Genomic DNA, 24,006 nt, shown 5'->3' on the forward strand with positions numbered 1-24,006 from the left:
GCCACATAGCATTAATAGAAGAATATTGGTAGTAAAGAGATAGGATTTTGCTGTAGTTTGTCACTAATACTGGAACTTGTTTACAGTACCTGAAAATTCTAATTATTTATTCCTTTGGTTCTTAATGGGAAAAACTTTTTAGGAATAGCTTAAGAATAGCTAAATGCAGGTATCTTAAGTGAGGATAAAATTGAACTCTTGTTAGTGCTCGGTATTGAGAGCAGGACCCTAATAAGAACCCAGGAGGTCCGACTAACAAATTTGAGAGATGCAGAAAAAGAGAAAATGGGAAAGGTACAGAACACAGAGATCAATCATTTAATTACAAATTTTCTGCCATTTAAGATAACCTCTTTATTGGTTATTTTCAGGTGAGACTTAGGAAATTGAATTAATCATTAAGATTAGTGATATGGAACTCACTATTTTCTTCAGTTTGATCTCTTTCTCTCTGAGATTTTTACCCATATTCCTATACTTTTTGCTAATTTTTTTCTACAAAATAATAATCTTTGTATAATATTCATTGATGAGGTGAGGGATGTGTAATTAGAAGTCATATCATTTACATCACATCATGACTCCTTTTTTTGCCCTCTAGAAGATTGTGCAAAAAAACAGAACTGAACTTGGAGTTTAATTTTAATTAAATCACTCTGATTAGATGGATTTTAGTTCAAGGGGAAATTTTATGAAATTGCTGGGTACTTCTCTAGGTCATTGGAATATTTCTGGGAACTGAAAGATTTTTTTATTCCATGCAGGTTTCAAGGGCAGATATATTAATGTTACTTAGAGAACAAAAATTCTTACATTGATTTGAAATGCCTCCTTAATGATTTTTTGTCATTTAATTCCTATCAGGATTAAGAGGAAATTTGCATCAAATTTTGATTCCATATGTTTTAGACTTTTTAGACTTTAATTTAGATTGTTTTAGACTTTAATTTTATCATTTTGTTATTTGCATATTTAGAAACATTTTGATTTATTATATATGTGTATGTATATATCTACATTTAGGCAGCTAGATAAATCAGTGAGAGCACTTAAGCCTGGAGTCAGGAAGACTTGAGTTTAAATATAACCTTATACACTTACTAGCTGTATGTAATACACTCAAGAAGGAAATGACAAATCACTCCAGTACCCATGGACAGTATAATATGCTTTGGTACATGGGGTCATGAAGAATCAGACACGATTGAACTTCTGAACAACAGTAATAACAATATACTTTAAGAGCTAAAATAACTAAAAATGCTGAAAATTACAAAGAACAAAGAAAACATGTGAGATAACATGACTAATATGGAAATATATTTAACCTATATCAGTTTACTTACTTTCAAATGGAGGGCAAAAGGAAAAGGAAGGAAGAAGAAAAATGTGGATCTCAAAAATCTTACAAAAAATGAATGTCAAGAGGCAGTTAGGTGGCACAGTGGATAGAGCACCGGCCCTGGAATCAGGAGTGTACCTGGGTTCAAATCTGGCCTCAGACATTTAATAATTACCTAGCTGTGTGGCCTTGGGCAAGCCACTTAACCCCATTTGCCTTGCAAAAACCTTAAAAAAAAAAAAGAATGAACATTGAAAACTATCTTTGCAAGTAGTTGGAAAAATAAATTTTTTAAATTTAAATTTTTTTAAAAAAGTAGACAGTTCATGAATATGCAACATTGCATATTTTTGTTGTTTTTTAGTGAATTGTTATTTTTTGCTGATATTTTTTTCTTTCCTCTTTCTTCTTAAAAAATTTTCTATGATACATAGGATAAATAATATAGGGGAAGAAATAATATTTAGGGAAAATTAGACTATCAAAAGACATCAGTGAAAATTTAATAATGCTAAGTAAACAGCCTCTCTTGTTTATACTGAACTCCCCAATTACAGAATATATTAAGCAGAAGCTTTTGTCAGATGTGTGTTGTGGATGATATTGTTCTCTGTTTATGTATAATTGGACTTGATAACCTTTAAGGCTCCTTTTAGCTCTGAGATTCTGTGATGGTATGGAAATTTAATGTATTCAAAATTGTTCATTTTTTCTTTGAACCATAGCCTCCATAGCCTTTTATGACTTGGCCAGTTAATCCCTAAAACAAATCCATAAACGGGAGACATGACCAGTGTGCAGTGTTGAGATATTACTGACTTGAAGAAAACCCAAGAAGCCATATACTGGTGTGTTATTGATTAATTGTCCTAAATTTAACTAGCACAATGAGAAAATTCTATCAAATAGATTGCATTTTATAGTAGAAAGAACCATGATCTGGAATTTAGTTGCTATTTTTTAAAATTTATACATAAAAATTTCCTAAGAGTTAAAACTCACTAAATGAAATTTTTTTTTTATTAGAGCCTATAATTAGAATAATAGCTTACAGAATTTTATAGGTGAAAGAGTTCTCGAAATGTAGAACACTGATTTTGGAGGAGACTAAAACATTGAATTTTAGAGTTAAAATGGTGCTAATAACATTGAATGTCAGAACCGGAAGGGTCCTTAGAACAGAACTTAGAATGTTAGTGCATTTTGAATTTAAGAGAATATTAAATCATGATGGAACCTTTGAGGTCACTTAACCTTGCCCATTCATTTTGTTTGTAATGGAACTGAAGTTGCAGTAGCTCTGAAGTTTAGCGATTGTCTAGTTCTGTTCATCACATTTAGGGAAAAATCTGGGCTTTTAAGTCTTTTGTACTTTTCACTTTGTCTTGCACTCTATCCTTCTAGACTCTCTTCTAATGTTCTGTGTTAGAATTTAGGTCCCTTCCGTCTCTAATATTCCGTGTCCCGTGTCTCTGTTTAATGCTTGATGCTTCTTTGAAGTTAGTTCAAACAATACATAGAAAGAATTAATATTGCTTCCTATTTCTTTTAAATAAATCAGGCATTAAATTTTGATCACAGACTATAGAGTCATCTTATTGCTTTGTGGAAGCTTATATACTTCTTATAGAGTTAAAATTCACTTATTCTTCTTAAGAACAGGTTTTTTTGTTGTTGTTGTTTTGTGCAAGGCAATGGGGTTAAGTGGCTTGCCCAAGGCCACACAGCTAAGTAATTATTAAGTGTCTGAGGCCAGATTTGAACTCAGGTACCCCTGACTCCAGGGCCAGTGCTCTGTCCATTGTGCCACCTAGCTGCCCCCAGTTTTTTTTTTTAAATATAGGAATAAAATGTTGACTTAGCATGATACTCAACTTATGGCTATTTGCAACTATACCATTCAATCCTTCTATAGCCACTTAATGTCTTAACACTTCTCTCCTAAAGTCCTTTACTAATGCCTCACATGGAATGGAGGTGACCCTGAATTCTCAAAGGCTATACAAACAGAGAACAAGACCTGACAGATCTTCCAAGCTGGAATGGTTGAGAGTATAGGTCAATGAATTAATTAATCTAAGATTATTGAATTATTCTCTCAGTTTAGGGATCTAACCTCACTAGATTAACCAGAGGATGATGCTTAATTATTTGACCACAACAACTCTCAAAAACAATTTGGCAAATTATAGAAGGATTATGATCTGTATTATAAGAGGGAATACCCAAGAGAATCTTTGGATCCTTGAAGTATATGATTAAGGTAATTACTTGCTTTAGCATACAAATGAATTCATATCAGACAATCTTCTCGGTAGTGTAACCATAACAAGTTTTCTCTTCTATTCCTACTATATCTTGCTTCTCTGACCTCAAGTCTCTGGACCACTCCAACAGTCAGTCACACAGCTTCTTTCTGGATCTTTAGACTATTGGATTATGGTTAGCCTGACACTGCTAAAAAATAGAAAGACAATGAAATGAAAGAATAGGAAGAAGAAAAGATAATAGGCAAAGGAAAATTTCCTTTGACTTTAAATTAATTTATTATATTTATTGTATAACCTGATTCTAAAGATAATTCTGAAAGAAGAGTTTACCCCAAAGTGATTTGAGCAATGAGGAGTCCAAAAGAAAGAAAAAACCACATTTCTTTACCAAATGGAATGATGTCAGCCAAGCACAACACTACTTTCAAATATAAACTCTTAAAATATTGCAGCGAAAATTGATGAAAGATTATGAGCAGCATTGATTAACGAAATAGAAACAACAGTAGAAGGAAAATCAGCTTTGTAGATGACTCCATATGTAATCCCATTAAGTCATATTATAAGTATTTATAGGTAAAACTGGGAGGATGATTTTTGAGTAAAATATGGATCAGATTATTCAGTATATCAATAACTATATAGTGTCATTATCTACAGCAATGTAAAGATCCCATTTAGACCCTGATATAAACATTATTAAATCATCTGAGTTAAGTACTAGGGATACAAAAAAGAGGTTAGCCCCTGCCCTCAAGGATCTTACAGTCTAAAAGAGAAGACAATTGGCAACAAATATATACAAAGCAAGCTATATACAGGATAAATAGAAAATAGTTAAAAGAAAGAAAACACTGGTATTAAGAGAGATAGGGAAGGCTTCCTGGAGTGGGAAAGAAGTCAGGGAGGTCAGTTAGTCTGAGAGCAGGAAGAAGAATGGCCCAGTGTTCTCTGGAACAGCCAGAGAAAATTTCTGGAGCCAAGAGATGGACTGACATGTTTGTGAAAGAATTGGGAGACCATTATCACTAGATCAGAGAGTATTTGTTGTGGAGCATGATGTAGGAAGAGTAGAAAGTTGGGAGAAGGGCAGCTAGGAGCACCGGCCCTGGAGTCAGGAGGACCTGAGTTCAAATTTGGTCTCAGACACTTAATAATTATCTAGCTGTGTGATCTTGGGCAAGTCACTTAACCCCACTGCCTTGGGGGGGGGCAGGAAAGAAAGTTAGGAGAGGACTATGTTATGATGGGTTTGAATGTCAAATACTGCATTTTATATTTGCTTATGGAGGCAACAGTTAGTCACTAGAGTTTGATGAATGGGTTGTGGAAGGGAGTGGAATGATTAGACCTATATTTTTAGAAAAATCACTTCAGTAATTGAATTGTAATGCGAAGAGAGTAGAGGCAGGCAGATTCATTAGCAGCCTAGTATAATAATTGAGGTTAGAGGTAATAAGGGCCTGCTCTAGAGTAGTGACAATGCCAGCTGAGAGAAGAGGATCTATTTAAGACACTTGCAAAGGTTAAATCAATCAGGAGGTGGGGTAGTGAGATATAGCTAGAAATTCAGGATGATTCCTATTTTGCTTGTAGGCATAGAGAGAAAGATAATAAATTATGTTTTGTACATATTGAGTTTAAGATGCCCTATAGCTATCTGGGTCAAGATGGCTGAAAGGCAATTGAAGTTGGGAGACTGGAGATCAGTAGAGATATTTGGTCATTATGGATAGATTTCAGAATCATCAGGATAGAGATGGTAATTAAATCTATGGGAGATGGTGAGATCAAGGAAAATAAATAAAGGCAGAAGAGAAGAGGACCTAGGACACCTATGGTTAGAGGGAAGAAGATCTAGTAAAGGAGATAAAGAGCAACCAGATGGAATGAAAAATTTGGAGAGAATGGTGTCCCAAAAATCTAGAGAGAAGGTACTGCCAAGCAGCAGAGAGTGATCAACATTATCAAAGGTTGCAGAGAGGTCAAGATTGAGGACTAGGAGAGGGCTATTGGATTGGCAACGAGGCGATCATTAGTAATTTTGAAGAGAAGAAAGAGTTCGAGTGGAATGTTATGGTCAGAAATCAGATTATAAGGGGTGAAGAAGAGAATGAGAAGAGATTAAAGTACAAGCACAAGATGGCTGTTTTGAGGAGTACAAAGGGCAGGATATATAGACTGATTGGAAATGTAAGTATCCAATGGGGTTGTTGTGTTTTTGTTTTGTTCAGAGTGGGGAGACATGATTATGTTTGTAGGCAGTTAAGAAATGACCCAATAGAGAGGGAAGAGATTGAAAATAAGTGAAAAAGTGGGCAAGGCAAAGAACATAATCTGACCGAGGAGATGAGATGGAGAAGAGAGGAAATGAGAATTTAAACATCAGAGGTTGACAATTTTGAAAGATTTGAGAAACTGATTTTCAAGATACTGAATAGAAGAAATGATTGGGGGGGGAGGATCATAAACCATATTATTTTAGCAAAAAGGTCATCAAGATGATGTCAGTAGCTGTCCATATGCCTACTTTCTCAGCTCCATAAAATCTTTATGAGAATTATCTACAAATATAAGGGAGCAGTAGGCTTTTTTTTTAGGTTTTTACAAGGCAATGGGGTAAAGTGGCTTGCCCAAGGCCACACAACTAGGTAATTATTAAGTGTCTGAGGCCGGATTTGAACTCAGGTACTCCTGACTCCAGGGCCAGTGCTCTATCCACTGCACCACCTAGCCACCCCTGAGCTTTTGTAAATAATTTTCAAGTACAGACTGAAAGTTGTTGTCAGTCATTCAATAAATAAAAATTTATTAAGCTTCTACCATTTGCCATGAATTGTTTTAGGCTTATAGTCAAAGACTTAAAGTCTAATGGGTCAGATAACATATAAATAACTATGTACAAACAATCTATACACAAAATAAACTGGAAGTCTTAACTAGAATTAAGAGGTGGGAAAGCCTTCCTATAAAAAGTGAAATCTTTAATTGGGATTTGAAGGAAATAGAGAAGTCAGGAGACAGATATGAGGAGGAAGAATATTTCAGTCATTGAAAATATCCTGAGCTAAGAGGTATGTGTATATAATATGTAAGAAAACTATAAAGGTAATTCTGAATGTCAAAACGGTGTTAATTTCGATGCTGAAGGTAACAGGGAGCCACTGGTGCTTATTGAATGGGTAGGTGACATCATCAAATCTGTACTCTAGAAAGATCACTTTAATATCTGAATGGAAGATGACCTAGAGTAAGGAGAAATTTTAGGCAAAGACACCAAACCACCAGGCTATTTCAATAGACCAGGTGTGAGGTGATGAGGGCTTTCACCAAGATGGTGGCAGTATCAGAGGAGAGAAGGATTTTTGAGAGATTTTACAAAGGATAACTATGGAAAATGAGAATGAGGAATTGAAAATGATACTATGTTCTGAGCATGGGTGACTGGGAAAGTGGTGGCACTTTATTCAGCAATATAGGAGGTACGAAGAGGGGAGAATTTTGGAGTCAAGATAACAAGTTCAAGTTTTGGAAACGCTGAATTTAAGGAGTTTAAAAGACATACAGTTTAAGGAAGTTGGAGATGGTGTGCCTGATGGTTAGGGCGAGATAAATAGATTTGAGATTCATCAGCATAGGTATGATAATTGTATATGTAGAAGATGAGTTCACCAAGTGCAACAATATAGTGGTAGAAGAGAAGTGCCAGAAGAGAGTCCCTTTGGACTCTGAGGGCACAACCTGGATGAAGATTCGGCAAAAGAGACTGATGAAGAACAGATGGATCAGGGGCAGCTAGGTGGTGCAGTGTATAGAGCACTGGCCTTGGAGTCAGGAGTACCTGGGTTCAAATCCGACCTCAGACACTTAATAATTACCTAGCCTTGGGCAAGCCACTTAACCCCATTGCCTTGAAAAATCTTTAAAAAAAAAAAAGAACAGATAGATCAGAAAAGAACAACAAGAGAATAGTGACATGAAAATCTAGAGAGGAGAGAAGTAAAAAAAATGCCAGAGGCTTGCAGAAAGAATGAGGATTATAAAAAAATTAATAGATTTATCAGTTGAAAGATAATAATCAATAGCCATGGAGAGATCAGTTTTGTTTGAATGATGAAGTTAGAAGCCAGATTGCACAGAGTTGAGAAGAAGATTGGAAAAAAGAAGTGGAGGTATTGCTTATGGCTGACCTTCTGAAATAATTTAACTACAGAGCCAGCAGAGATCTAGGAGCTAGCTGGTAGAGATGAATGGATCTAGTGAAGGCTTTTTCTGGATCTTGCTATATTCATTTTTTTATGTTATTTGTAATTATAAGGGAGCAGAAAATTAAGCCTTAAAATTCTTTATTCACTAAGTGTTAAGATCACTTAAGACTTCTTGATAAAAGCAAACAGATAAAACAGCTTTGTTTCTGTGTGTGTTTGTGTGTGTGTGTGTGTGTGTGTGTGTCTGTCTGTCTGTCTGTCTGTCTTTTGATAGCTTTGATTTCTTCTACTGGAAACTTATTCATATCCTTTGACCATTTATTCACGGGGGGTAAGGCTTTTATTTTATTTTTTTAAAATAAATTTGACTCTTTCCTTATACATTTGAGAAATGAGACTTTATCAGAGAAACTTGTCATTCTTTTACAATTTAAATTTATAATTTGCAAGTTAAATTTTTTAGTTTTGTTTTTCTAATTTTTCCTACATTGGTTTTAGTTGCTCAAAAACTTTTTAAATTTCATGTAATCAAAATTATCTTTTTTCCAGTAATACTCTCTATCTCTTGTTTAGTCCTAAACTTTTTTCCTGTCCATAGATCTAAAAGGTACATTTTTCCATGCTCCCTTAATTTACTTATGATATAACTATTTTTAAATGCTTTATCCATTTTGACCTTATCTTGGTATATAGTATGATATGTTGATCTATGCTTGTTTCTGCCAAACTGCTTCCAGTTTTCCTAGCAATTTTTGCCAAATGGTGAGTTCTTAACCCAGAAAGCTTGACTCTAGATTACTATGGAAATTTACTAATGTATATTGTGTGCCAAATCTCTTCCATTGATCCACCTTTCTATTTCTTTGCCAGTACTGGATTTATTTTGATGATTGCCACTTGATAATATAGTGTGAAATCTGGAACTGCTAATCCAGCTTCCTTAATATTTTTTTCCATTGATTCCTTTGATATTCTGACTTTTTGTCTTCCAAATGAACTATTTTTTTGAGCTCTAAAAATAAATTTTTGGTAGCTTGATTGGTATGGCACTGAATAAATTATTAAGTATAACTGTCATTTTTATTATATTGACTCAACCTACCTTTGAGCAGTTAATATTGCTCCAAATGTTTAGATTTGTTTTTGTGTGAAAAGTGTTTTGTAATTATGTTCATAAAATCCTTGGCTTTGTCTTGGCAGATAAACTCCCAAGTATTCTAGATTGTCTACAGTTATTTTAAATGAGATTTCTCTTTCTGTTTCTTGCTACTGAATTTTATAAGTAGCACATGGAAATGCTGATGACTTATGTGAATTTATTATATTAATAAAGAGATTTTATACTTCTACCCTTCATTTTATTAGATTATATTATCATTGGCAATGTGGCATAGAAGAAAGAAAATCAATCTCTTTCTACTAGCAAAGCTAGAAGGATCCGGTCCTAAATCCTGTCCTCAAGTATATACTATCAATTTGACCATGACCAAGTCATTGAACATGCTTTACATTTGCACTTTTTGTTATATGTAAATTTGATGATTATGCCTTTAAGTCTTTGATTAAATATTTAAGTGTTTGATTAAAAGATTCTACTGGATAAAGTTAATCACAGATTCCTGGCACCCTCCCTTAGACAAGTTCTTATTTTGTATTGACCTTTTAATACTCAGTGGATCTCTCTATTTAGCCATTTCTCAGATTTACCTGTCTAGTTCACATTTTTTTAAAGACTATTTATTATTAACTTAAGACATTTAAATGCAACAAATATTTGCTTATTAGTAGGAAAATATTAATTTAGTGATACCAATTTTCATAGTTATTTCTTTGTCTTCATCAGTATGCTTATTTATTTTCATTTATCATTCTTACATGTGTTCTGATGCCTTTTCTTGTTTTATGTGTTCATAAATATATTTTCACATTTCTTTTTTTTGTTGGGGTTTTTTTTTTGCAGGCAATGGTGTTAAGTGACTTGCACAAGGCCACACAGCTAGGTAATTATTAAGTGTCTGAGGCTAGATTTGAACTCAGGCCCTCCTGACTCAAGGGCCAATGCTCTATCTACTACACTACCTAGCCATCCCTATTTTCACATTTCTTTACATTCTTCATAATTATATTATTAGATGAATTTTTGTTTTTTCAGGTTCTGTGGTTTAATTTTTTTAGTCTAGAGTAAGGAGGAAGCACTCTTGTCCCCCTCCCAATATTTGATTAACTGATACAAAGAAATTTAAAGTTTTCTAAAGTTGTCTGGAGGACTGAGAAATTAAGTGACTTGCCTCGGGTTCTGGAATGTGTTTGAGGTGGGACTTGAACTCAGGTAATCCTGACTACCATGCCATATTACTTTTATTAATGTACTAAAATTTATTTAGTCAATCCCTTATTATTGGATATTTAGATTGTTTAGATTGCAATTTTTAAAAATTGCCAGTAATACTGTTATAAAGATTAAGAAGATAATTTTTACCAAATAACTCTTTTAGTGTTTCACAGTAACCAATATTCATATTACATATATGAAAAAAGATGAGAGATTTTGTCAAATACTTCGCAAAACTTTAGGTTATATTATGTCTATAAGATTTCCCTGATGAACGATTCTAGAAATCCTTCCCAAAAGGGAATTAGGTTACATGACTATTTTAGATAAAGACATGATCAAAAATGAACAATTTCATTGTGATCACTGTTTCTTTTTCTAGATGTTGAGTTATAATCACTTGAAAATACATTCTAGATTTTTGCAGCAAATTTTAATTAAACTCTTAGTTCTATAGTTTTCAGAGTTCACTGTCTTCTTTTAATAAATGGGTCAACACTTGGCCTTTTTCTAATTCTGTAGCACCCCTCTCCTTTTTATTAAGGATCTCATATTTATTTGATAATTTGCTTTCAGATTTCACAGATTTTTTTCTATGTAACATTTTTCTAACCACTTGACACAAGTTACAATTGTTCTTTGCCTCCTCAGATCTATTTCCTTCTTTTTTTTTTACAATGACATCATTTTGTTATTACTGTATTAAAGGAGCACTTCATTCTCACTGATAAACTCAAAAATAGAGTATGTTTGAATCTCTTTTAGAAAGAACATCAGAATGCAATTTGAGCTTAAATAACACAAGAAAAGATTCCTTTAAAATGGAGGGACTTGGGGCAGCTAGGTGGCACAGTGGATAGAACTTTGGCCCTGGAGTCAGGAGGACTGGCCTCAGACACATAGTAATTGCCTGGTTGTATGACCTTGGGCAAGTCACTTAGCTCCATTGCCTTTAAATAAACAAACAAATAAATAAAAAGAAATTTAAAAAATAAAATGGAGGGACTCCTAAATGTTCATATTTGTAGATCACATTATGTGGATTCCATTAAGCCATTGGAATGTATAGAACATCCTCAGTAAGGACTCAACTATTCAGAAGAGTTCAATCTGTCATTCAACTCAGGAAATATCAAATAAATGAAGAACGGCCATTGTTGAGATTAGGATTTGAGTTGAATTGAAAATCCTTACTTAATTAGCATACATATTGTTTTGTACTGAATACTAGTGGTGAACTCAGCCTTCAACTGAATAAGAAGAGAATATGCTAGATTACATATGGGAAACTCCACAATGCTTTCAGTGATTCTGAGCTGCTGCTTAACATACCTCATCTTTTAAATACTAGCATTCTTTTTGTGATAATTTATGACTGTGAGTCATTAGAATGGTCTCCAAAGAATTAAAAATATGAATGAAACAAATAGTAATAGAAAGTTAAATAAAGCTGCTACTTATTACCAATAATAACTAGCATTTGAAAAAGGATATAAGAGATACGTTATGCAAAGGAACAATTTGAAAAGATGTGGAGTAGTCCTATGAAAGTAAAGAATAAACAGATTCATAGTCAAGAGTTATAAAGATACAGACTTTGGACATTGCACTGTTACCCATCAAATTTTAAGATGTGTAATTGGTCCTGTAGCACTCTGGGGAGAACTTATATAATGCATTTATGGAAGGTCTTGATTAAAAAGTACACAGGATAAGGTGGTGTGGATGAATTGTAACCTGTACTGATGGAGAAAACTCATGGACTCTGAAGTAGAGGCTGTCCCAGTTTTAAACTATTAATACTCAAAACTGAGATATGGTCTTGAGATACTGGACCCAGATGGCTCTGGAGGAGAAAGTGAGGCTGTTGATGTAGCAAAGCCCCCACTCATTCAAATCTAATTCATGTCCTTGTCATGGCATCATCTCCATGATGTCATGGTCTTCTTCAAGAATGAAGAACAAACATTAGTGCCAATTAACTGATGCCTAGAAAACAGAAGATTTGTACAGGTAGCATAGGACACTGAACCTGGGGCCAGGAAGACCTGAGTTCAAGTTCTGCTTCAGATACTTACTAGCTCTATGAGCCTAGCAAGTCACTTGAAACCTTTTTGCCTCAGTTTCCTTATTTGTAAAATGAACTGGAAAAGAAGATAAACCACTTCGGTGTCCTTGCAAAAAAAGTTCCCAAATAGGGTCACAAAGAATTGGACACAACTAAAACAACAACCTATACACAAATATAAATGTGTGTGTGTGTGTGTGTGTGTGTGTATTTCTAAACATATGTGGATCAATTTATCATAAAACTAAGTAGCTCAAAAACTTTCCTAGAATATCTTCAAAGATGCATGCCAGTGTCTACCAGGAGAAACTCTGCTGAGTCCTGTGATCCTGGTGAAGATTCTCTTTTACCTTTGGGTTTGCTTTGTTTCTTAGGGAATGTTTGAGGTGGGGAGGGGGAAGACAGTAAACAATCTGACAGGAAGTAACATAGATTTGCTCTGCAATACTGCATCATATTAAATGTTGTTTTATATGGTTTATATCTATGTCCTATTTAATTGACATGCATATTTTATCAAGTTTTACATTATATAAATAAATCAATTAAATGGTTGATTAAATATGGTATTTAGTATTATTTCTATATAATATTAAGCATAATCCCTTGATTATCAACTTGAGAAGCAACAAATAACCAAAAATCATACTGATGTGCTATTTGGAAAGGCCTAAGTTGGTATCTTGACTCTAAAACTTAAATTGCGTGGCTATGGATACAAGACAGTTTATCTCTCTGTATCTTTATTTTCTTTTCTGAAAAATGGGCATAATAATAATATTATCTATAATACAGATTTTTGAGAAGATCAAATAAAGTAATTTTATGTAAAATTTTTCATAAAACTTAAAATGCTATGCAAATATCAACTCCTGTTAGTGTTGTTGATAATTTTTTCATGAATATACTGAAGAAAATTACTGATCTACCTACCAGAACATAAGGAACTTTGAGTTTTTATAGAAGATGGACAACTCAACAAAGGAAATTAAAAATAGCATATTTTGAGAGGAGTAACCCTAAAGAGATCTGTTAAGGGATAACAGATATATCTTCACAGGAGAAATAAAGTAACTAAATACAACAACTGCATTTATGGCTGCTGTTGTCCCTACTGCGAGATTACATGGGGAAGTACCTATCCTTGTAGAAATAGGTCTTGGCTGACCCTTCTGCAAGTCTGTTCTGTTGAAGGAATGAGTAATAGATATGTAAAGGAAACTCTTGAAGAAAAAGAATTTGAGCACAATTTTAGTCTCAATAATACACTGTTCTACTTTCCCAGTTGCAACCAAAATCAGAAATATTGGCAGAGTTCATTTTTCCTGTCTTCTAGCCTTTTTTGTTTGTTTGTTTATATTTCTAGGCTTAAGACAGATTCTGTGACCCCAGATTTGGAATGATTTTTCTGATTTTGCTATAACTAACACACACACACACAAACACACACACACACACACACACACACACACACACACACACACACACACACACACACTTCCATCTTCCTGTGGCACCTCCATCTCCTGCCCCTAGCTTCTCCAGATGAATGGGGAGAGGTAGCTATTCCTTTCTCTTTGTGGTCAAACTTGTTCTTTATAGGTATGTATCATTTATTTTCAGTTGTTTTGTGGTAGTTTCTATATTATTTGTCTCTGTTTACTTCATTATACATTGATATGCCAGCATGATGGATAGAGTGACAGATCTGGAGTCAGAAAGACTAAAGTTCAGATTTGGACTCAGGCATTGCTAGCTCTGTAAATTTGGGCAAATCACTTAAATTTGTCTGCCTCAGTTTCCTCTTCTATAATATGAGGTGGTAATAACATCTACACCTCAGGACAGTTAGAAGGATAAAATGAGATACTATTGGTAAAGAACTCTGCCAGCCTTAAAGTATTATACAGTTGCTAACTATTGATAAGACAATCCTCCAGTAACTCACTTATCAGCTCATTATCCTGCTGTCTTGGCTCTTCCAAATCTGTTCATCCTTCCTCAAACTTTCCATGGCTACTCTGCCTTAGCTGAGAAAGTTGCCTCATATTTTACAGGAAGAATTGAGGCCCTTTGCATTAAGTACCTTATTGTCTCCTCTTTATCATTTCTTATCACTCATGTGCCTTCTGCCACTATTCCTTCCTTCTACCTCACATGATGAAGTATCTTTACTCCTAACTTGTTCAGGTGATTCTGTTCCACCCTTTCTCCTCCAATAGATTGTTCCTTCTGTCATCCCCTTTCACTTATTTCATTGTCTCTGATCAGGAATGAGTTAGCACATTTTAAAAAAAAAACATGACCAAAGATAGCATTGATAACCACATCTGAAAACTGTTTATTTCTTTTGATCATTTACCAATTGGGGTGGCTCTTATTTTTTAAAATTTGACTCAGTTCTCTATGTTTGAGACGTGAGGTTTTTATCAGAGAAACATATTTCAACATTTTTTCCCCAGTTACTATTGCTAACTGTATTTCCCGTCATACTATTCTTCCCTATCCCCCATTTATTTTAGTCTGTCTGTCTGTCTGTCTGTCTCTCTCTCTCCTTTCATCCTGTCCCTCCTCAAAAGTGTTTTGCATCTGACTGCCCCTTCTTCAATCTGCCCTCCCTTCTATTACTGCTCCCCCCACTTTCTCCTATCCTCCTGCCTCCTACTTTCCTGTAGATTGTTAGATTTCTATACTCAATTGAGTGTGTATGTTATTCCCTCTCTGAGCCAATTCTGATGAGAGTAAGGCTCACTCATCCCCCTCACCTCTCTCATCTTTCATTCCCCTGCAAAAGCTTTTCTTGCCTCCTTTATGTGAAATTTAACTTACTCCGTTCTACCTTCCTCTTTCCCTTTCTCCCAGTACATTCTCTCACCCCTCAGCTCCATCTTTTAAATACATTATCCCTTTATATTCCATATGCTCTGTCTATATGCTCCTTCTAACTGCCCTAATAAATGAGAAATTTCATGAGCTATCAGTATCTTCTTGTATAGGAATATAAAACAGTTCAACATCATTAAGTCCCTTATGATTTCCCTTTCCTTGTATTTGCATTTTTCTCCCCTTGTATTTGAAGGTCAGATTTTCTGTTCAGCTCTGGTCTTTTCACCAGAAAAGTTTGAAAATCTTCTATTTTATTGAATGTCCTTGAAAGAGTGTGCTCAGTTTTGCTGAGTAGTTGATTTTTGGTTGTAATACAAGCTCTTTTGCCTTCCAGAATGTCATATTCCAAGCCTTATGATCCTTTTATGTATAAGCTGCTAAATCTTGTGTGACTCTATAATAATTGCTGTGTTTCTTTCTTACTGCTTGCAATATTTTTTCCTTGACCTGGGAGCTCTGAAATTTAATATTCTTGGGAGTTTTCATTTCAGTGGATTCTTTCAATTTCTATTTTACCCTCTGCTTCTAGAATGTCAGAGCAGTTTTCCTTGATAATTTCTTGTAAGATAATGTTTAGGCTCTTTTATTTAGACTTTCAGATAGTCTAATATTTTTTTTTAATTTTAGAAAGGTTTTATTTATTTTGAGTTTTACAATTTTTCTCCCAATCTTGTTTCCCTCCCCTCCATCCCACAGAAGGCAGTTTGCTAGTCTTTAACATCATTCCCATAGTATGCATTGATCTAAGTTTAATGTGATGAGAGAGAAATCATATCCTTAAGGAAGAAACATATAGTATGAGATACAGCAGAATTACATAATAAGATATTTTTTTTTAAAAAATTAAAGATAATAGTCCTTGGTCTTTGTTCAAACTCCACAATTCTTTCTCAGGATACAGAAAACATTCTCCATCACAGACACCCCAAAATTGTGCCTGCTTGCTGCCTTGTTGGTATGAGCAAGTCCATTAAGGTTGATCATCACTCCCATGTTGTTATTAGGATATATATTGTCCTTCTGGTTCTGCTCATCTCACTCAGCATTAGTTCATGCAAATCCTTCCAGGTTTCCCTGAATTCCCTTCCCTCCTGGTTTCTAATAGAACAATAGTGTTCCATGACATACATATACCACAGTTTACTAAGCCATTCTCCAATTGATGGACTTTCCTTTAGTTTCCATTTCTTTGCCACCACAAACATGGCTGCTATGAACATTTCTGTACTTTCATAATCTCTTCAGGATATAGACCCAGTAGTGGTATTGCTGGGTCAAAAGGTGTGTACATTTTTATTGTCCTTTGGACATAATTCAAAATTGCTCTCCAGAAGGTTGGATGAGTTCACAGCTCCACCAAAAATGTATTAGTGTCCCAGATTTCCCACATCCTTTCCAATATTGATCATTGTCTTTTCTGATCATATTGGCCAGTCTGAGAGGTGTGAGGTGGTACCTCAGAGATGTTTTAATTTGCATTTCTCTAATAGTGATTTAGAGCAATTTTTCATATGATTTTTGGATTGCTCTGATTTCCTCATCTGTAAATTGCCTTTACATATCCTCTGACCATTTGTCTATTGGGGAATGGCTTGTTTTTTTTTTTTTAATTTGACTCAGTTTTCTGTATATTTTAGAGATGAGTCCTTTGTCAGAAACACTAGTTGTAAAAATTGTTTCCCAATTTACTATATTTCTTTTAATCTTGGTTACAATGGTTTTCTCTGTGCAAAAGCTTTTTAATTTAATATAATCAAAATTATCTAGTTTGTTTTTAACTGCTTCCCTTTCCATAAATCTGACAGATAAATTACTCCTTGATCTTCTAGTTTGCTTATAATGTTTTTTATGTCTAGATCCTGTATCCATTTTGATCTTATCTTTGTATAGGGTATAGTCTAATATTTTTAAAATTATCTCTGCTAGACGTATTTTCAGGTCAGTTTTTTTCAGTGAGACATTTCACATTTCCTTCTAATTTTTCACCTGTTTTGTTTTATTGTTTCTTGCTTTCTCACAAAGTCATCCGTTTCCCTTAGCTCAATTCTATATTTTATTTTATATTCTGTGAGCTTTTGTATCTTTTTTATTTACCCAATTCTGCTTTTTTTAGACATTCTTCTCCTCATTGACTTTTTTGTAGCTCATTTTCCATTTGGCCCAAGTCCGATTTTCATTTTATTTCAGTATTTTTACTCGGTTTTCATGATTTTCCCGCATCATTCTCATTTCTCTTCCCAAGTTTTCCTCTATCTCCCTTACTTGACTTTCAAAATTCTTCCATGGTCTAAGACCTATTCATATTTTTCTTGGAGGTTTTGGATGTAGCAGCTTTGATTCTGTCATCTCCTTCTAAGTGTGTATTTTGATCTCCTTATCACTGTAGTAATTGTCTATGGTCAGATTTTTTTCTTCTGTTGTTTGCTCATTTCTCCAGCCTGTGACTTGTTTTTAACTCTTTGTTAAGGTAGGGCTTCTGCCTCCAGGGTGGAGGGTGGACTGTATCAAGGTTTGGAGGTTTTTTGGTAGCTGTTTTCAGAGATACTTCTAGGGACTCGCAAATTTTCAGTTCTTGTGAGGTAGTATGATCTAAGGAGAAATCTTTACTACTCTCCTGGTCTGTGCTCTAGTGTGTGGGTGACCAAACACAAGCACTACTTTCTGCCCTGGAACTGTGAGGAGGTTCCCCACTTCCCTGTTCTTCCTAGGATTATAACCTCTTCAGGAGGTGATCAGAGGATTCTTTCAATTTCTATTTTATCCTTTGGTTCTAGAATAAATATTAGGGCAGTATTGCTTGATAATTTCTTGAAAGATGATATCTAGGTTCTTTTTTTTTTATCAGGTAATACAATAATTTTAAAATTATCATTCCTGGGTCTATTTTCTGTTTCATTTATCTTTCCAATGAAATATATAACATTGTCTTTTAGTTTTTCATTCTTTTGGTTTTGTTTTATTGTTTCATAACTTCTCCCAAAGACATTAGCTTCCCTTTGCTCAATTCTATATTCTAAGGACTTTTGGTCTTCATTGAGTCTTTTACTTCCTTTTTCATTTAGTCAATTCTGCCCTTTAAGGCCTTTTTCTCCTTACTGGCTTTTTGTACCTCTTTTTACATTTGTCCCAGTTTGGTTTTTAAGATGTTTTCTTCAGTATTTTTTGTGCCTCCTTTACCAAACCGCTGACTTGTTTTTCCATGATTTTTCCACATCACTCTCATTTCTCTTCCCAGTTTTTCTTCTCCTCTTATTTGACTTTCAAAATCTTTTTTGAGCTCTTCCATAGCCAGAGATCAATTCTGAATTTTCTTGGAGGCTTTGAATGTAGGAGCTTTGAGTTTTTCTTCTTCTGAGTGTATGTTTTGCTCTTCCCCTATCACCATAGTAACTTTCTATGGTCAGATTTTTTCTCTTTTGTTTGCTCATTTCCCCAGCCTATGACTTGCTTTTAACTCTTTGTTAAGGTAGGGCTCTGCTTCTAGGGTGAGGGCTCACTTTTTTGCAGCTGTTTTGAGAGATACTTCTAGGGAGTTTTCAATTCTTCCAAGGTGGTATGATCTAAGGAGAGGTTTTTTCTGCTCTCCTGACCTGTGCTCTGCTCTGTGGGTGACCCACAGTACTATTTACTGCCCTGGAATTGTGAGGAGGGTCCCCTGTTCCCCTGGGTAACAAGCTCTGTTGTGCTGCTCCTCTACCTCTTCCTGGGACTGGACCTGAGTCTGTGACCCAGATCAGAGTATGAGGAAAGCAGCAGAGTCCTGCCTCAGTGATAGCAAAGAGACCCCTGTAATTTCCTGACTCCCTTACCCTCTGTGGGCTGAGAGCTCTAGAAGCAGCAGCTCCTGCTAATTCAGTGGCTCCCAAGGGCTGGCTACCTCTGGTCCACTCAGATCGCACCTGCACTCCTGAGGCCTGCTCTGAACTGTGCTCCACTCTCACCCTGGTGCAATGGACCTTTCCTTGCTGATCTTCCAAGTTGCCTCAGGCTGGAAAATTGTTTCCCCTCTCCCTTTTTATGGGTTCTGCCCCTTTAGAATTTGTTTAGAATTGTTATTTAAGGGCATTTTGGAGTGATTTGGGGGTAAAGTGGAGTGTGTCCCTGCGTGACTCTTATCATCTTGGCTCTGCCCCCTTAATGCTGGTGGGGAACAGTCTTATATAGGTTGTACGTGTACCATTGTCTTTAACATATTTCCATATTAGTCATGTTGTGAAAGAAGAATTAGAACTGGGGGGGGGGGGCTAGGTGGTGCAGTGAATAGAGCACCGGCCTTGGAGTCAGGAGTACCTGGGTTAAAATCTGACCTCAGACACTTGATAATTACCTAGCCATGTGGCCTTGGGCAAGCCACTTAACCTCATTGCCTTGAAAAAAATCTTAAAAAAAAAGAACTAAGGGGGAAAACTTAGTTGATCTTATTTGAACCAAGTAAAGCAACTTTTAAAATATTTCATGAATAAATGATTGAAAAAGCAATTGTTAAATTTTTACTATGTGCCAAACATTTTATTAAGTGCTGGGCACATAACAGAAAAGACTATACAGTTCCTTGTGAAAGTGCTCACCTTCTAACTAAGGGAGACAACATACATACAGTTCAAATATGAGCAATTAGAAAGTACTTTCAGTTCTATAGAACTGCAACCGAGGGGTGATGCAAGCTTAAGGGAACAATTTGTTTTCCCATGATGGAGAATTCACCTTGATATCTGTGTGACCTTTTTTTTTAAGTGTCTGAGGCTGGACTTGAACTCAGGTACTCCTGACTCCAAGGCCAGTGCTCTATCCACTGCGCCACCTAGCTGCCCCCTCTGTGTGACCTTTTAAGAAGTAAACATGGTGTTTTGGAAGGGCATACCTTTTTTTATAATAGCAATAGCAGTAAATCACATTTATATAGCTGTTTAAGGTTTATGAAATACTTTGCCAACAATAACTCTGTAGTAGAGCTACTCTGTGAGTAGAGAAGCTATTTCGTTCTCATTTTACAAATAATGAACTTGAGCCTCTGAAGTGTTAAGCAACTTCATAGAATCAGATTTAGAACTGTAAGATGGTGTTGGAAGTCATCTAGTCTATTAAGGGTCCGATAAAGGAGGGTGACAAAGCCAGTGCTTGTCTTAGTAAAAATTCAAACTTAGTTCTCCTGACTTTAATTTTTCTATTATGTAGTATACTGCCTTTCAGGAAAATAAAAAATAGTGATCTTCCAAGCTAATAACAACAACATGAGGGGGAATAATGGTAGAGTAATATTTATATATTTGCACATACAAAGAATTTTAGCATCAGAAGAGACATTAGAGATTATTCTAATTCCATTGAAATACACAGTATTTCCTGATTGATTCTCTGTCTTTACAGAGCATGTATTGAGTCATCTGGAACAAATCAAAGGCATGCCTCCAACCAGCCATAATGAAATAACTCCAGATAAAGAAATTGAGGTACTTCCTAAGGATACATCCATTGTTTCTGAAAGTGGTAGTGCCAACAGAGAACCAAAGAAAAAGCCCCGAAGAAGTAAAAAATCCAAAACTTCAAAAGGTGAACAACCTCTTGTCATCATCGAAGAGAAGGAACCAGCAGGTGAGTGGTACTGATTCCAGGAAAATAGTTGCCAGTTTGATAACTGGTAGAATTTCTTTTCTTGGGATCAGAGATCTTAAAGATGAAAAGGACTTAAGGGAAATAATTTAATCCATGCTTTCATTTGATAAAGGAACTGAGGTCCTTAGTGATATATGTAATGCCATTGTTGTATAGAGTGATCATAGTTGATAGAGACTGTTTAAGTGAAATAATTGTAAATGTCTGGTAATAATATTAAACAGTACATTTCTTCTATAAGTTTGAGTTTTATAGAGCACCTTCTTTGAAGCAGTCCTCTGCAGCAAATAGTTGAAGTATTATTGTAGTCATTTTTCAGAGAAGAAAACTGAAGTTTGGAGAGTTTTAAATTACTTGCTAACAGTCTTGCTATTAGCAGCTGTCAGAGCCTGCCAAACTCTCTACTGACACCAAATTTAGAATTCTTTCCACTGTGCATTTCATTTTTCTATATATGTGATTACAGTCAATAAAATATTTATTTTAATTGTTTTTATTAGACTTTATTGTTGATCTTACAGTTTTTGAAATCTCTTGAAATGAAACCAGGAATTGGGGCAGCTTGGTGGTGCAGTGGATAGAGTACCAGCCCTAGAGTCAGGAGGATCTAAGTTCAAATCCAGCCTCACACACTTAATACTTACTTAGCTGTGTGACCTTGGGCAAGTCACTTAACCCCAATCCCTTGCAAAAGTTAAAAAAAATGAACAGGAGCCTTCTATTGACCAAACTCTAACTTAATAGCCTTTTGGGCAAGCCTTTGCTTGCCCATAAATTCCACAGTTTCTGAAATTTTCCACCTAAGATGTTTCTAGTGTGTTCAGCCAATGTTCTTCTTAGGTACTGATTTTCCAGTTTACACATTACCTAATTCTCCGCCTTCTTCATTGTATAGCCTGTTGCATGGGTGGTACACTTTCATGTACCAGAAAAGGAAAAAGGAATAAAGATAAAAATATAATAAAATTTACTTTCCACTAAATCTCTGATACTGTAATCCTATGATTCTATAACATTTAATCATTTTCCTAAGGTTAACAGGGAGAAAAGATCAAAATTATTATCTAAATTAAGGTTTGTAGGTTATAGTATCAATTCCAGTTTCTATTACCATAGATTTTCTAATGTTGAACATTTTTTAAAACATCAGAATTACATAGCTAAAGATTTTCATTAATCAACTTAAAACATTTATGCATATGTAAAACAAAATTATATATATATATATATATATATATATATATATATATATATATATATATATATTCTTTTTTGGCAAATCAATGGGGTTGAGTGACTTGCCCAAGGCCACACAGCTAGGTAATTATTAATTGTCTGAGACTGGATTTGAATTCAGGTACTTCTGACTCCAGGGCCAGTGCTGTATCCACTGCACCACCTAGCTGCCCCTGGAATATATATTTGAAAATTTTGCGGTAGCTAGAAGGAATTGGAATATTTCAACTGCTAAAAAGCACCAAGAAACACAGATGTACATTATAATTTGTATGTCTAATGTCCTAATAAATTATGGCAAATGTGCAAAAAAATTTTCTTGATCTTCTGGTTTTATTACTAAGGATTTAAAATGTGATTTACCTTTATAGCAGTATGATCTGGTAGAAAGATCACTGAATTTGACATCAGAGGGCCTAACTTATTAAGACTTTATTGTTCATGGAAAAGGCACAAGTCTCTCAGGGTTTCAATTTCCTCATTTAATTTCCTCATATTCAATTTCCTCATATTTAAAAGTGAATATAATAATAATAATAATAATAATAATAATAATAATAATAATAATAATAATAATAATACTGACTTGGTAAAGTTATCAGCAAAAACTTTGTAAAGCTTTAATTACCAGGAAATTGTGAACTAGTCTGATTCATTATGACTATCATTAATGAATAACCAGTTTGAGGGCAAGAACTTAATTTTGCTATCTTGCATCTCATACTATTTGGATTCTCCAAACTGACTTATTTGACTGTGAACGATTTTTGCTTTTATTCAAACTTAATCTATTTTTCACATGATTTTAATGTGCTTTCATAAACCTTTTTTTTAGTTTGTTTCAGATATTTTGTCATATAACTCAAGTATTATTTTTATATAAAATTTAGATTTTTGTGTTTTTATATATGTGTGTGTGTGTGTGTGTGTGTGTGTAATTTATTTTTCTCCCCTTCTCCCCCCCCCCCCACTTCACCTTCACCAGTGGATCAAGTGGCAGAAATTATAACAGAAATCCCACCTGATGAAGACCTTAACTCATCTACAGATGAACGGATTATGGAGCTTGTTTTAGGAAAGCTACCCAGTACAACAAAAGACATTAATTCAGTTCCAAAGTAAGTTATCAGTTAAAATTTTTGTTCTTTCTTTGCAGACAGAATAAGATGCCTAGTAAGAAGTGATGGAATTGGGGAGCAGCTAGGTGGTAAGTGGATAGAGCACTGACTCTGTAGTCAGGAGGACCTGAATTCAAATCTGGCTTCAGACACTTAATAATTACCTAGCTGTGTGACCTTGGGCAAGTCACTTAACCCCACTGCCTTGCCAAAAAAAAAAATTATTAGAATTCCTTTTATTAGCTAGGACACAAGCACAAAATGATCTGTTGAAAATGGACCAATTTTATTTAATATTATGGATGGTTAAATCATGTATTGTTTGATATGTTACAAATATGCTGTTTCCCTTTATAACAAAATCCTTTCATTATTCCTTTCTGAATTACTTGTTTTTATTCTGTCACCAACCATTTATTCTTCAACTTCTTTTATTCTAGCTTCTGTCCCTACCTCAATCTTGAAAAATGACCCTTTTTGAAATAACCACTGTCTTTGTTCTTGACATATTCAGTATCCTTTTCATAGTTCACATTCTCTTTGACTTTCCAATTCTTATTTTACACTCCTAACTACTTTATTTCATCTTGGTTTAATCTTTCTGTCCTTTGGTTCTCTTTTTCTCTTTTTGAGTGTTTCTTCTCCTCTACCTCCTTCTCTTCCTTCTTTTGCTCTATGTAAATATTTGCAAAAGTTTACCTCTGTTCCTTCAAAGTATTTCCTCCTTTAGTGATCTCATTATCTGTTATCATTCAGTCTATTGCCAGGAGCCTCAAAGGTTATCTTGTCCAAACTGTACCTAAATAATTATGCTTTCCACAATAACAAATCCTCAATTTGGTGCTCCATAGTAATGTAAATTAATGATCTCTCACATTAAATCAGTCCACTTTGGGACAATATTGATTGTCCCAAAATAGGAAGTCTTTTTTT

General features: G+C 34.8%; 1 protein-coding gene across 4 annotated transcripts in view; it reads left to right on the forward strand.

Moving 5' to 3' along the window:
* The window catches only part of PRDM15 (PR/SET domain 15), a 184,523-nt gene that overhangs the window by 51,109 nt on the left and 109,408 nt on the right, over positions 1-24,006 (forward strand). For 2 of the 4 annotated variants that reach the window (XM_074213837.1, XM_074213838.1), the window contains exons 6-7: positions 20,474-20,698; positions 22,941-23,073. In XM_074213837.1, coding sequence (XP_074069938.1) covers positions 20,474-20,698; positions 22,941-23,073 — 358 coding nt within the window. Of the gene's footprint in view, positions 1-18,412; positions 18,660-20,473; positions 20,699-22,940; positions 23,074-24,006 lie in introns of those variants that run through there. The other 2 variants (XM_074213840.1, XM_074213839.1) reach the window with 2 other exon arrangements.

The sequence above is a fragment of the Macrotis lagotis genome, chromosome 1 (assembly GCF_037893015.1).
Source record: "Macrotis lagotis isolate mMagLag1 chromosome 1, bilby.v1.9.chrom.fasta, whole genome shotgun sequence".
NCBI classification, from domain to species: Eukaryota; Metazoa; Chordata; class Mammalia; order Peramelemorphia; family Peramelidae; genus Macrotis; species Macrotis lagotis.